Source organism: Stigmatopora argus, chromosome 22, assembly GCF_051989625.1.
Source record: "Stigmatopora argus isolate UIUO_Sarg chromosome 22, RoL_Sarg_1.0, whole genome shotgun sequence".
Classification (NCBI taxonomy): domain Eukaryota; kingdom Metazoa; phylum Chordata; class Actinopteri; order Syngnathiformes; family Syngnathidae; genus Stigmatopora; species Stigmatopora argus.
The window spans coordinates 5,782,622-5,794,640 of record NC_135408.1 but is presented as its reverse complement, the minus strand read 5'-3'; the positions used below and the strand labels follow the sequence as shown (position 1 = coordinate 5,794,640).

The 12,019-nt window shown below is 46.3% G+C and overlaps 2 protein-coding genes and 2 non-coding genes across 4 annotated transcripts; 2 read left to right on the top strand and 2 right to left on the bottom strand.

The window, feature by feature from the left end:
• The first annotated feature begins 1,336 nt into the window (after positions 1-1,336).
• Positions 1,337-5,985, top strand: trappc14 (trafficking protein particle complex subunit 14). Its single transcript, XM_077592364.1, has 13 exons — positions 1,337-1,619; positions 2,325-2,635; positions 2,704-2,799; positions 3,002-3,131; positions 3,579-3,665; positions 3,725-3,845; positions 3,945-4,092; positions 4,165-4,247; positions 4,302-4,453; positions 4,992-5,128; positions 5,198-5,276; positions 5,340-5,454; positions 5,526-5,985. Exons 1-13 carry the CDS (start codon positions 1,421-1,423, stop codon positions 5,674-5,676), a joined length of 1,809 nt encoding a protein of 602 aa, XP_077448490.1. The 5' UTR covers positions 1,337-1,420; the 3' UTR covers positions 5,677-5,985.
• A 242-nt stretch (positions 5,986-6,227) lies between these two features.
• On the top strand, positions 6,228-6,300 carry trnav-uac (transfer RNA valine (anticodon UAC)). Its single transcript has one exon. It is a non-coding gene; the product is annotated as a tRNA-Val (tRNA).
• Positions 6,301-6,487: 187 nt separating this feature from the next.
• On the bottom strand, positions 6,488-6,559 carry trnaa-cgc (transfer RNA alanine (anticodon CGC)). The gene has a single exon. It is a non-coding gene; the product is annotated as a tRNA-Ala (tRNA).
• A 961-nt stretch (positions 6,560-7,520) lies between these two features.
• On the bottom strand, positions 7,521-11,755 carry LOC144068068 (endosialin-like). Its single transcript, XM_077592292.1, has 3 exons — positions 11,704-11,755; positions 10,497-10,841; positions 7,521-9,317 (listed from the first exon to the last, which is right to left on the bottom strand). Exons 2-3 carry the CDS (start codon positions 10,837-10,839, stop codon positions 7,762-7,764), a joined length of 1,899 nt encoding a protein of 632 aa, XP_077448418.1. The 5' UTR covers positions 10,840-10,841; positions 11,704-11,755; the 3' UTR covers positions 7,521-7,761.
• Between the last annotated feature and the right edge of the window lie 264 nt (positions 11,756-12,019).

The window sequence follows — 12,019 nt, the reverse complement described above, 5'->3', positions numbered from 1 at the left end:
GGTAGCATTTATAAAAACGAACGAGATCTACTGGATATTCCGGACTATAAATCATAGTTATTTTCATAATTTGGCTGGGCTTGCGACTTATAGTCAAGTACAATTATATATATCTTTTTTTATTTTTATTTTTTTACTTAGTTGGAAGAACAGTAGAAAGGTTGCTCATCTGTTTCCTTAACCCTTCCTGGATGCCATTCAAAGAGTTAATACTTGTGACCTTTGACCTCCAAAACTGTTAAAAGGTGTCAGGAGTGATCATGTTTAATGTGTAGTAGTGGAGGCATTTTGAGGGAATGTGTTTGTGTTTTGTGTGTATTAAGTTCATAAAACATTATTAGGAACCACTTTGAAAGAAAGGTTTTTAGTCATTAAAAAAACCCATGTCAAACTACTCCAATTCCAAATGAGGGTTATTAAAGTAAGTTATGAACATAGCGTTTTGTGTAGATGGTAATATTTCCACTGCTGAAAATGATATTTACAGTTGAGATGTGATGAAAGAGTAAAGTTCAGAATAAACTTTGCAACTATGGCGTGTTTGTTTTCCTAATTAAGTGCTAAGCCTACTTTCTCCTCTCTTGTGTATACGTGACCGAAAACCTTGTTTACATTACCTCAGCCCTTGTCCCCAAAATGCTCATTTAGGCACATTAATTATTCAAAATGTTTTCACCAAATATCATATTAGGATTAATGAGTCCTCTGAGTGTTGCGTAGGTTTCTCAGCGGGGGCACAAGTTGAAAAATCTTAAAAGAAAACTTGGTCAATTGATGTTATCATCCACTTTCCAAGTTCAAATTTCAGATTTAGTTGTCTTTGTTAATTTTAAGAGAAGAGAACACATTTTAATCGGTGCTAACCCTCCCAGTCAAAATGAATTGGACATTTAGAGCTGTCAATAGCACTGGGAAAATAGCATGAAGGGCCTTTCCTACCCGTTTGAATGAATTGGCTACTATAAAATAAATTTGTTTAAAAAATTCATGATTAATTATCCAATATGTGGACACCAGGTGTTTATGTTAAATATATTTACCTAAATAACTAAAAATAGTCTCTTGCCATATTATGGGGGAAAATAAAATAACTTTATAATAGACTATCATGACATTTTCAGTTTCTTTTGTGACATCACTCTGTTTTTTGACGATAAACATAACCCCTAACGAGTATAGAAGTTTCCTTATAAAGAATTGATTTATAATGGTGTATCATTAGAATGGAAACATATTATTACAGAATATCGGATCATTCTCTATTGTTATTTTCGTAGTTAGCCGAGAGCAGGCATAACCAGCCAAATCCTGCAGCTTCCAGCAGAGGGCGCCCAAGACCAACTGGGAAGTGCTCGCGTGTTATTGTTCCTCCCTCTCATTCTCTTTTTCTTGCTTTCTCCCTCCTCATCCGGCCGTCACCATGGTGCAGATGATGGAGTCTCAGTGCGAATATTTCATGTATTTCCCAGCGGTACCCATCACGGACCTGTCCGAGCCAGCCCGGTACCGAACCCTGCCCCGTCGGAGCCACCTCTATTTGGGGGAGACGGTCCGCTTCCTCCTGGTGCTGCGATGCAGGGACGCCGGCAGGACGACACCGACCGAACCAGGCCAAGGAGGTGGGGCTAAAGAACCGGAGGGGAGGATGCTGCTCTATGTTGACTGGAATAAATATTAATATGCAAAATAAATAGTAGCGTTTAAAATCAAGGATCAAAGCTTAAGAGGTAGCGCAAAGGATGTGTTGCGCAACCAAAATAATAGCAATAACTTCCTGTTGTCATTATAATACATCATGCTAGGGCTAAGATGTTTAGTAAATATAGAGTGTTTATATTGATTTAAAACCACAACTTTTGAACTGGATAAAGACATATGATAGAATTATTGCTTAATCTACAATTTTTGTCTCGAATATCGCCGTATACCGTGCCAATACCATATTTTTTGAAAACAATAGTACATTTCTTAGTTATAAGGAAACAACTCCATTTTTTCATTATAATGCTAAGCTAAGATGTTGTTTATATATTTGTATAAAGCTCAATTTATCTTGAATTTTAACTGTATAAATGCAGACGATAGAAGAATGATATCACTACTCTTCACTAGTGTTGAAATGATACCAATACCATGTTTTTTGAAAAGCTACATTTTAAAAATTATTTCTTGACAATAAAGTAACTGCCATAAAAGCTTGGCAGGACACAACTTAAGCAATTGAAATGCTTTTAAAGTGTTTTTATTAGGAGTTTTCTTTACATTTTTTCCCCATTAATGCCACTATTGTCCAGGAGACTCATGTCCGCGCCTTTTTTTGACAGAGGACGGTGTGGGGTTTGGGATGGAGACGTGCAGCGGTCGGGCCTGGCGCGAGTTGGCGGGCTCGCTGTGCGCCGTGGCCAGCGTGAGTCCGGGCGAGAGCGGTCGCCACCGGTCTGGCCAGCATCACCACGACTACGGCAGCAGCGGGGACGAGGCCGGCGACGACGGCAGCGACGACTACATGGCGGCGGCGGAGGCGGCCATCGCGGCGCTGGGCAGCAGGGTGGACTCGCGGTGTCGGAGCTTTCGGGACTGCAAGCCGCTGCTCATCCACAACTCCTACGGATCGGTTCGAAGGGCTCCGGTCCAGGTTGGTGGAGAACGAGAAGACGGTAAAGTGCGGAACCTCGAATTTTTTTGGGCTTTTCTCCGATTCAGTCTCCTCTGGACGAGCCAATGGTTCTGGCGGACGAAGTTGTCTTCCCACTTACCGTCTCCTTGGACAAACTCCCCGTCAACACCGTCAAAGTCAAGGTGGCGTCTCACACGTTAATATTTGATTTGGTGTGTTTGTGAGTGGGAATTGTTGTAAATATTTGCAGTGATTTGGCATTAAAAAGGAATAACATTGTATATAAATTTTAAAAAATATACAGAAGAGTATTGCGGATGATACCGTGCAATCGATATGGGGGGCCAAAAAATCAGTGTAACATTACATGCTAATGGGTCTTAGGTGATGGTGACAGTGTGGAAGAAGGAGGCGGAGCAAGCGGAGGTGCAGGAGTTGGGCTACCTGAGTGTTTTGCAGCAGCGCGAGCCATCGCTAACCTTCAAGCATGACCTCAACACTTTCAAGGCCCAAGGTTAGGCCCTCACGTCCACAGGTTTTCTTTTCAAAATCAGATAAGTCACATCTGAATTCACTGTAGACATGTACGTACAGTGATTTGCTGTACGTATTTCTTTACGTTTTTCTTTATGAAGTCCATGTTCATAAAGCGGGTTCAACCTAGGAGTGCAGCTATTGATGATTTAAATCGATTCATCTTGACGAATTGGTGCAATTTATGGAGCAATTGGAAAACAGGCATTTAATGCGTCCAAATAAATACAATGAAATACAACACTTTGAAAACAAAGCAGTGAAGCAGCAAAATTAAATTTGAAGCTTTTTCTTCTAATTGAATGACTCAATTATAGGTTGAATCGCTGCAGGGCTAGTTTGAAGACGGTAAAAGACTTAGACAGGACGACATGCCTAAATTTGCAACTTCACAGTAGATGTTATTGTCACCCTTATCTTGACTTAGTGAGCACCACCTTGACCGTCCTGCCACCTCCCGCCGTCCGCTGCAAGCTGATGAGTGTTTCGGGCCGCCACTTGGCTGTGCTCAAAGGTACGTCAGCATGCTGCCATCAAAACAGGAAGTGACATTGTTCCTCTCCTACCCCGCAGTTCTAAATAAGTCATCCCAGGAGGAAGTGAGCATACGGGACGTTCGTATTCTGCCTGACCTTAACGCGTCCTACCTTCCCGTAATGCCCGACGGATCCGTTCTGCTCGTGGACAACGTTTGGTGTGTACGCTCTCAGTTCTTGCGGTACCTTTAAATGATTGTATCTTGTCAAAGAGTATTCCAAAATAAATGATCAAGACCCCAATTCACCCGCCGCAGCCACCACTCGGGTGAGGTGGGCATGGCGTCTTTTTGCAAGGTGGACAGCCCCGCCAGCCGCCTTCCCAGTACACTCGGCGCCTTTGAGGAACACGACTTCATGTTCCGACTGCACCTCAACGACATGCCGCAGGAGGAATCCAATGAGGTGTGATGAGCGCGTGAACCCGAGATTTCATTCTGATCACTCTAAGGCCTGAACTTCCATCTATCTGTTCAGGGTATGGAGGTTCCTCTAGTTGCTGTCCTTCAGTGGTCAACTCCCAAGATGCCATTCACCAACTGCATCTACACCCACTACAGGTATGAGGGTCAACATCGGAAATCTGGTCTCGGCTTACTTCTCACCAACGGCAGGTTGCCGAGCGTACGTCTGGATAGGCCCAGGTTCGTGATGTCGGCCAGCTGTCCCGGCACTGTCAAGGTCAAAGAACGCTTCAAGGTCAAATATGTACTATTCAACAACCTGCAGGACTTCCTTTCTGTGCGACTCGTCTGGACTCCTGATGGTGGGGTTGACTTTTGAGACTCAAACGTACCGTATTTTTTCGCATATAGGCCGTATTTCTAGCAAAAAAAAATGATGACTGAATTAAGGGGACAGCTTATATTTGCACAAATTAGACTTAACATGCACAAGACTGCAAGGTGACAAAGACGAAACGCCATACCGCAAGACAATGCGGCCGGTACGCTCATTTATTTCAAAATAGAGAAAAGATAAACAGATAAAATGCTAAACAAAATTTATTTAGGGAAAAACATGAATCTTGCATACAATGTGAAAAAATCCAAAATACCACGTGCGGTGATTTTTCTTAAGATTTTCCCTTCAAAGTAACACATTTGTACTTCCTACTAAAACCATGAATATGGAATTGTGAATCAGGGGGCGCCTTATACAAGAGAAATGGTAAGATTCAATGATTTTAAGGCCATTTTAAGGGTACGGCTTATATGCGGAGGGGATCAAAATGCAAGAAAATACAATCTATGGAGTCTTGAGTGTGGTCCAAGGCGACAAGGTGGTTGTTTCGTGTTCATCAGGCCGCGGTCACAGCGAAGACACCACTTTGTCGGCGGTGGTGTGCCACACGCCACTCAGTAACTTGGGTCATTGCCGCAAAGGCAGCACTCTGACCTTCAGCGTGGCCTTTCAGATCCTCCGACCAGGACTCTACGAGGTACCCACCTGCGGAGAGTCATTTTAGAGTAGTGAACAGATAACAAATCGATTTGTCTTCTCCCCTCAGTTGAGTCAGCACATGAAACTCAAGCTCCAGTTCACGGCATCCGTGTCCAACCCCCCACCTGACGCCAGGCCACTCTCACGTCAGTAGATTTTGCCCAGTAGACATTTCGAAGTTCTGCGATTTAGAATTTGAATCCTTCCAGGTAAGAACAGTCCATCCAGCCCGGCAATGCGAGATCTGCTGGACCGTCACCAGGCCAGTTTGGGTCGCTCGCAGTCTTTCTCCCACCAGCAGCCGTCGCGCTCGCACATCATGAGGTGAGATGTTGCCATATTTTGCTTGGATGCAGACTGAAGCAATGTTTTCATCACTGTAACATATGGTTCAGGACGGGCAGCGCCATGGAGCGACGTGCCATCACACCACCAGTGGGGTCTCCGGTGGGCCGGCCGCTCTATTTGCCACCACAGGACAAAAGCCTCCTCTCGCTGGACAAGATTGCCAAACGCGAGTGTAAAGTTCTGGTGGTTGATCCGTGACGAGGGGAAAACATGGGAGAGGACTTCCAGTAGGAGAACTATGAAGACTTTTGATGGAACACGACAACTGGTTCACGGACGTCAAGGAGGACGTGGCAACAGCCTCGAGAAGAAAAAAAACAAAAAACAAACCAAAAAAACAACAACGTGATATTTGACGATCTGGCGATCGGGCCAAAGAAACTCTTTTTTTTGTTTAATTTTAGTTATGGCAGTTCCTTCCTAGGAACATTTTTCAGTATATATTATCAAACCACATCAGTGTCAAATAAACTACACACAATACAAAATAAATGTGGTTGAGTGATACGACTTACTTTATTTACAGTGTCTATTGATAGATTCACTTATTTAAATCACGAATTTAGTACGCTACATATATAACAACAACCATGCAACTATGTCTATAGAGATTCTATTGACTTATTTATGCTTTATTCACAGTGTCTATTGATAGATTCACTTATTTAAATCACGAATTTATTACGCGACTATATAACAACTACAACCATACGACTATATCTATAAAAATGACACGGAAATCTTCAACTGGTTCCATAGTGTAGCGGTTATCACGTCTGCTTTACACGCAGAAGGTCCTGGGTTCGAGCCCCAGTGGAACCAATTACTTTTTAATACGTTTTTATATATATTTTAAGCAAATCGATGTACAAGCGGTAGTAACACTAAATGTCCATGTAATTAATTTAATTACGATAATCAAAATTATTAGATCTAAACTTGTCAATAATATTATACTTCCATATTTACACTCATGTTCCGAACGTCACAGTTTATTCGTAACAAAAACTGGAGATGCCGGGGATTGAACCCGGGACCTCATACATGCGAAGCATGCGCTCTACCACTGAGCTACATCCCCATTTGATGAACGTCATCGGGGAGCTTACATTCAAATATCTTTACCAGTCCATTATCGTACGATTGTGAATTTTGATAAGATATTATGAGTTTTATCTGTTGTTGCAACACTTTCGCGTGTTCTATTTTATTGAGACAGCGTATCTTTTTGAAAAACCTCGCCACCAGAAACCCTTCCTCTAAAACAAGATCTAAAAATGTAAATTATTGGTCTCTTTAAATGAATTACTTCTAAAATTAAGACAAGAAAACAAATATTGAGACAGTTTTTATTAAATTAACTACGTATACATTGAAGGATTTTAAGACTGCCAAATAGCAACCGTTTGCTAGCTTTGGAGAGTGCCATTCTACGGAGCAGGGGCGGAGCTTAGGCTGAGAGGTCCTGTTTTTGGGCGGATAGGGGGCGCTGTTGGGTGTGGCAAGATGATGCAGATGACGCTATAATATGGACTTTAAGCGTCGAAATAGTATCACGCAAAGGGTCTGCGAGCATGTTTTGGGTATTTCAAAACCTGTATGATGGAAATAATGTAAAACCTATTTTCTTTTTGTGTGAGTTGCTAACAAGGGGCTCACAAAATTGGTTTGTCTCATTAGAGGACATTCCTGTGTGAAGTTTGGATATTCTACCTGGGCCTCCGTAGGTTTTCTCCAGGTGTTCTGGTTCTCTCCCACATTCCAAAAACATGCATGCTAGGCCGGTAGAAAACGCTAAATTCTCCCTAGGTATGAGTGCGAGCGTCTCCAGGTGCCCTGCGATTGGTTGGCAACCAATTCAGGATGTCCCCCCGCCTGCTGCCAATAGTTGGCTAGGATAGGCTCCAGCACCCCTGAGATCCTTGTGAGGAAAAGCTGCACTGAAAATGAGAAAGTGTAAAAGTGTCTCATCTGGTGTAATTGATAGAAGAACACTTTATACTAAATGTTGATATGTTTATCACCACACACATTTGTTTTGGTTCTTTTATTGTTTTTCAAAGTAAAATGAAAGTATTTACAAAAGGTGCGCGAGAGACAGAAAGTAGACTGAAAATGATCATGTCGCGTATCCGCGTAACATGACCCGTGTGGCATGTCCACGTTACATGACCAATGTCATGTGACTATCACAAGGCCACACCGAACGATCACGTTACACCATCGAGCAATATGGTGGTCAATGTTCCACGACGACGTGGCGTGACCGTGTTCCATTCAGCGTCACGCTTGTCCTTTGGGCTCGCCGCCGTCGGGGTTTGACGCGGGGAGGATCCATCGGCAGCATTCGGACAACCGCATGTTTTTGTCCACCGCGCAGCTGGTGCAGTAGACGATGCCCAGCGCCAACATCACCACCAGGAAGACGCAGAGCGGTACCAACAGCGCCACCAGCAGCCAGCTCTTGTCATGTTTGCCCTTGTCGCCATCCTCTTGGGCTCCTTGACCTCCATCGTCGTGGCTCCGCCCCGGCGCCGCCGTCGACTCCGTTCTGTACCGCCTCGACGATGGGGCGTCCCATCGATCGGCCTGCTCGTCGGACCCTCGAGCTTCGGGGGCGACGGTCGGCCATCGGACGTCGAAGCGGGGCCGAGAGGTCCCGTGCCCCTCGCCGTCCGATTCCGGGACGTCGGCCGGATCGGTGGGATCTGGGGTCAGGGTTGAGTATTCTTCGTCGGCCGGCGTCGGCATGCAGCCGAGTCCGTCGGCCCGCAGCTCGTAGCCGTCGTCGCAGTAACACTGGTAACTGCCCTCGTAGTTGAGACACTGCTGCTGGCAGGGCGACGCCCCCACGCACTCGTCCACGTCTTGGCAGTCGCCGGCGTCCGACAGATGATAACCATGACGACAGGTGCAGGTGAAGGAGCCCTCGGTGTTCTGGCAGGGGCCGTCGCAGCTCCCCTCGTCCTCGCACTCGTCCACGTCCACGCACTCGCCCTCTTCGTCCTGTCGATAGCCGGCGTGACAAGCGCAGTGGAAGGTCCCGGGTACGTTGACGCACGCCTGTGAGCACGGCTGTTGCGGGCACTCGTCCACGTCGGAACAGCTGCGCCCGTCGCGGCTCGTTTGGTACCCCGGGGGACACGTGCAGCGAGCCCCCCGAGCCGTCTCCGCGCAGTCGTACTCGCAGCCCAAGGCCCGGCAGGCCTCTTTGAGGCGGGGCGCCTCGCTGGATGCCGATGCATCGGAAGAAGGGGCGTCCGTGGGAATCAAGGGGTCCGCCACGCAATTGTAACCGTCCTCGTCTAGCGTGTATCCTTCTGAACAGTAGCAGTAGTAGTCCGTGCCCGTGTTCTGGCAGTACTGCTCGCACCCGTGGTCTTCGCCGCACCAGTCCCGGTCGGCCGGCTCGGCGGCGGCGGCGGCCCCGCACAGCGGCGCGTCCCGGGACCAGCCCACCGTTCCGTCGTCCCTCTCCGCGCACAGCACCGTCTGCTCGCCGGGGGAATCGGCGCCGGTAGGCGAGCTCGGGCAGGAGAGGGTGCCGACGGAACCGTAAGGCACGTGGGTCAGAACTCGACTGCTCAAATGGAACGGCGTGTAGTAAACGGCGGTCCCTTCGCCCTCGTCCTCCAGGGGGGAGCACATGCCCTTGGCGGGGTACTGGCAGACGAAACCATCCAGCGCCAACCCGCACGAACCGTCCAACCACTTGAAGTTGTCGGTGTTTTGGCGGGCGGCGTCTGCCGTGTTCACCGTCATTGCCACGCAGCGGGGCGCCGCACACGAACCCGGGGCCTCCTCGCGGAGCCAGTTGGTGAACTGGCCCTCCTGGTCACCTGCAGGCGGTGCAACAGAAAGCATAGGGTTAAACCATGGGCAATTTGTCAATTCTAATCTTATATAGTACGCCATAATCAAACGTGAGTATAGCCGCACCACGCTAAAAAATAAATATATTCTCAATATAGTTTATGTTTCGAGTTGTATTACTATTGCTCTTGATTCATTTTTTGGTTTAGTTCTATTTCATATTTAATTTAATAACAGTTTTGATGCCTTAGTTTAATTCTACGGATCACTTTGCTATGTTATATCAATTAATTTATCTTGCATTTGAAAAATATCACAATATTCTTAAAAAGATTTATAAGTGAATTTGAATGAAATATTGGAAAATACTGGCGACCAATTCAGGGTTTTGAGATGCCTGGTGCCCATAATAGGCTGCAGCACCCCGCAGACAACCAGACAAAGATAAGTGGTTGGGTTAACAAATGACTAAGTACTATGTGATAATATTAGCCATGTGCGAATGGTACTTAAACAAGACAGTCTTGAATTACAAATTTAAAAACAAACAAATATTCAATGCCATTGTCACATTACTGAAGCAAAATGTTTTTTTTAAGCTGATGTTACATGAATAATTTTTCGGATCCAATTTCAATAGTTATGCTTTTCTTGGTCAATTATTATTGAACACTGTTTGAAAGTAAATTGACTTAATGCTTTTCCTGTTTAGCATCCTCTGCCTTGTGGATTCATTAAGTGGCTTCCATTGTTTTGGACCCGCCCCTCCTCTTTCATCACTCCGCCCATCACCTCAGTTACCCTCAGAAATTTTACATCCCTGTTGACCTACTCTCACAGATCTTTTTATGACTTCCTTTTCTTGTTCACGTGTGTTTTTGAGTCGATTTAATAGGTTAACGCGCCAGACCGTAATAGCAATTCAGTGCAATGAGAGACGGATGGGACAGGTTTGTTTACATATTGACCAAAAGATGTCGCCATTGCTCAAAAGAAGGCTGCTGCAGTCCCAGGATTATAAAAACCCAGAGGAACCCCTAATGTTCAGATTTGACCTTTTTTTTTTTTAATATTTAATTTATAATTCACTGCCACGTTTCTCGGATTGGACGTCTAGTTCTTTTTCATCAAAACGTCAACATAATGCACACATACAGTACATAGTGACACAGCCCACCCTCCAAAAGTTGACCTTTGCTCCTTACCTGTGACCCAGACGAAGCCTCTCAGAGGCCGCACAGCCGAGCACTGACGGGGCGCTCGATGCAAGCCGATCCATAGGCGCAGACGCAACCTGGCGCCGTGCGGCTCGGCGCCCGCCAGTAGCCGATGGACGGCGTCGGCCGCCTGGCCGTCGTGAAGCGTGGCCAGGGTTCCGCCGCGCTCCCGGCAGCTACGCCCCGCCTCCCGGAAGGTTCTCTGCTGGGTGAAGACGGCCAAGCACCCGTGCGAGTGACACAGGGCGTCCTTTTCCTCCAGATCGCCATCGGCGGCCACCTTGGTGAGGCACAGTAGCAACCAGCTGACACACCCCAAAAACGGCCACATTGCTTTAAAAAACAGATTTGACAAATGGAGAAAAAAATTAAAAAGTACTCCCACAGTATATCTGGAACGAGAAGCTTAATTCGTCCGAATAGGAATGAATTTTGTTTATTTTGATCAATGAGGTGAACGTTTCACGTGTCTCCCCTCAGCCGAGCTCGCCTGCGACTGAAGGAAGGGATGGAGGGCTGGAAGGGGGGGGTCACGAAAGGAGGAGAAAAGGGGAGGGTGGGGAGGTAGGGGCTTCTTTTGCTGTGTTGAGGGAAAAGAATTGTGTTTTTGGAAGAAGGGGGGGGGGGCTGCAAGAAATGGAAGAAAGCCTGGAGGGGGTTCGCTCGATGTGTGCGGGTAGAAAGGCATGGGGATGGGGGTTATGAAAACCATATGCCCTTAGTGTGGAAAGTGTTTGTCATGTGAGTGACAGCCAACCCATATAAACTAGGATAGTCGCCATTGAATGATTATGTTTCAGCAAGGTTGATGGTGATAGACGTCCAATCCGTTCAGAGCTAAATGGATTGAATGTCTATTGGAGTCAATGGTAACCAATAAGTTAATTGCAATTGCGTATTGTGGAAGTGTGATTGAGTTAGCAAAAGTTTTGGAGTGTGGATTGCAAGTTTGTGTGAGTGTGGATGTGGAAATACTAGTGCATTTGGTTTGTGCGTGCATTTAATGTTTTCTTTTTGTGTGCGTGTTATTGTGTTGGTGTGCAGGAGAGAAAGCAGGAAATGCCAGATGTGCATCAGGATAAGTAGAAGTGTTTTTCGGGATTACCTTAACCATGAATGCATGTGTGGGTGTGTGTGTTCTGGCAAAGGCACAATGCAGTAGGACAGAAGCAGAAAGCAAAAATGAGAAGAAAACCTGAGTATCCCGAAGAGCCTTCTGGTCTTGCTTCCTGTCCCCTCCTCCTCCTCCTCCTCCTCTTCCTCCGCCTCCTCGTCAGTTCCCACTCTCTCCTCCTCATCACCTTCGGCCCAAAGCTCCCACCCGCTAGCTGCTTTGCTGCAGTCTGCTTTTGCCATCATTCCTCAGACATTCCACCGAGGCGATGGATCCCACAGACGCGGCCTGGTTTTTTTTCCCCAAGGTGAATCCGGGGCGCCGCCCGCAGGAAGTTCAGCAACACGTCAGAGGCGTTCAAAGGACGCTCCAAGTGTTTTCCTTAAATAAAACAGCT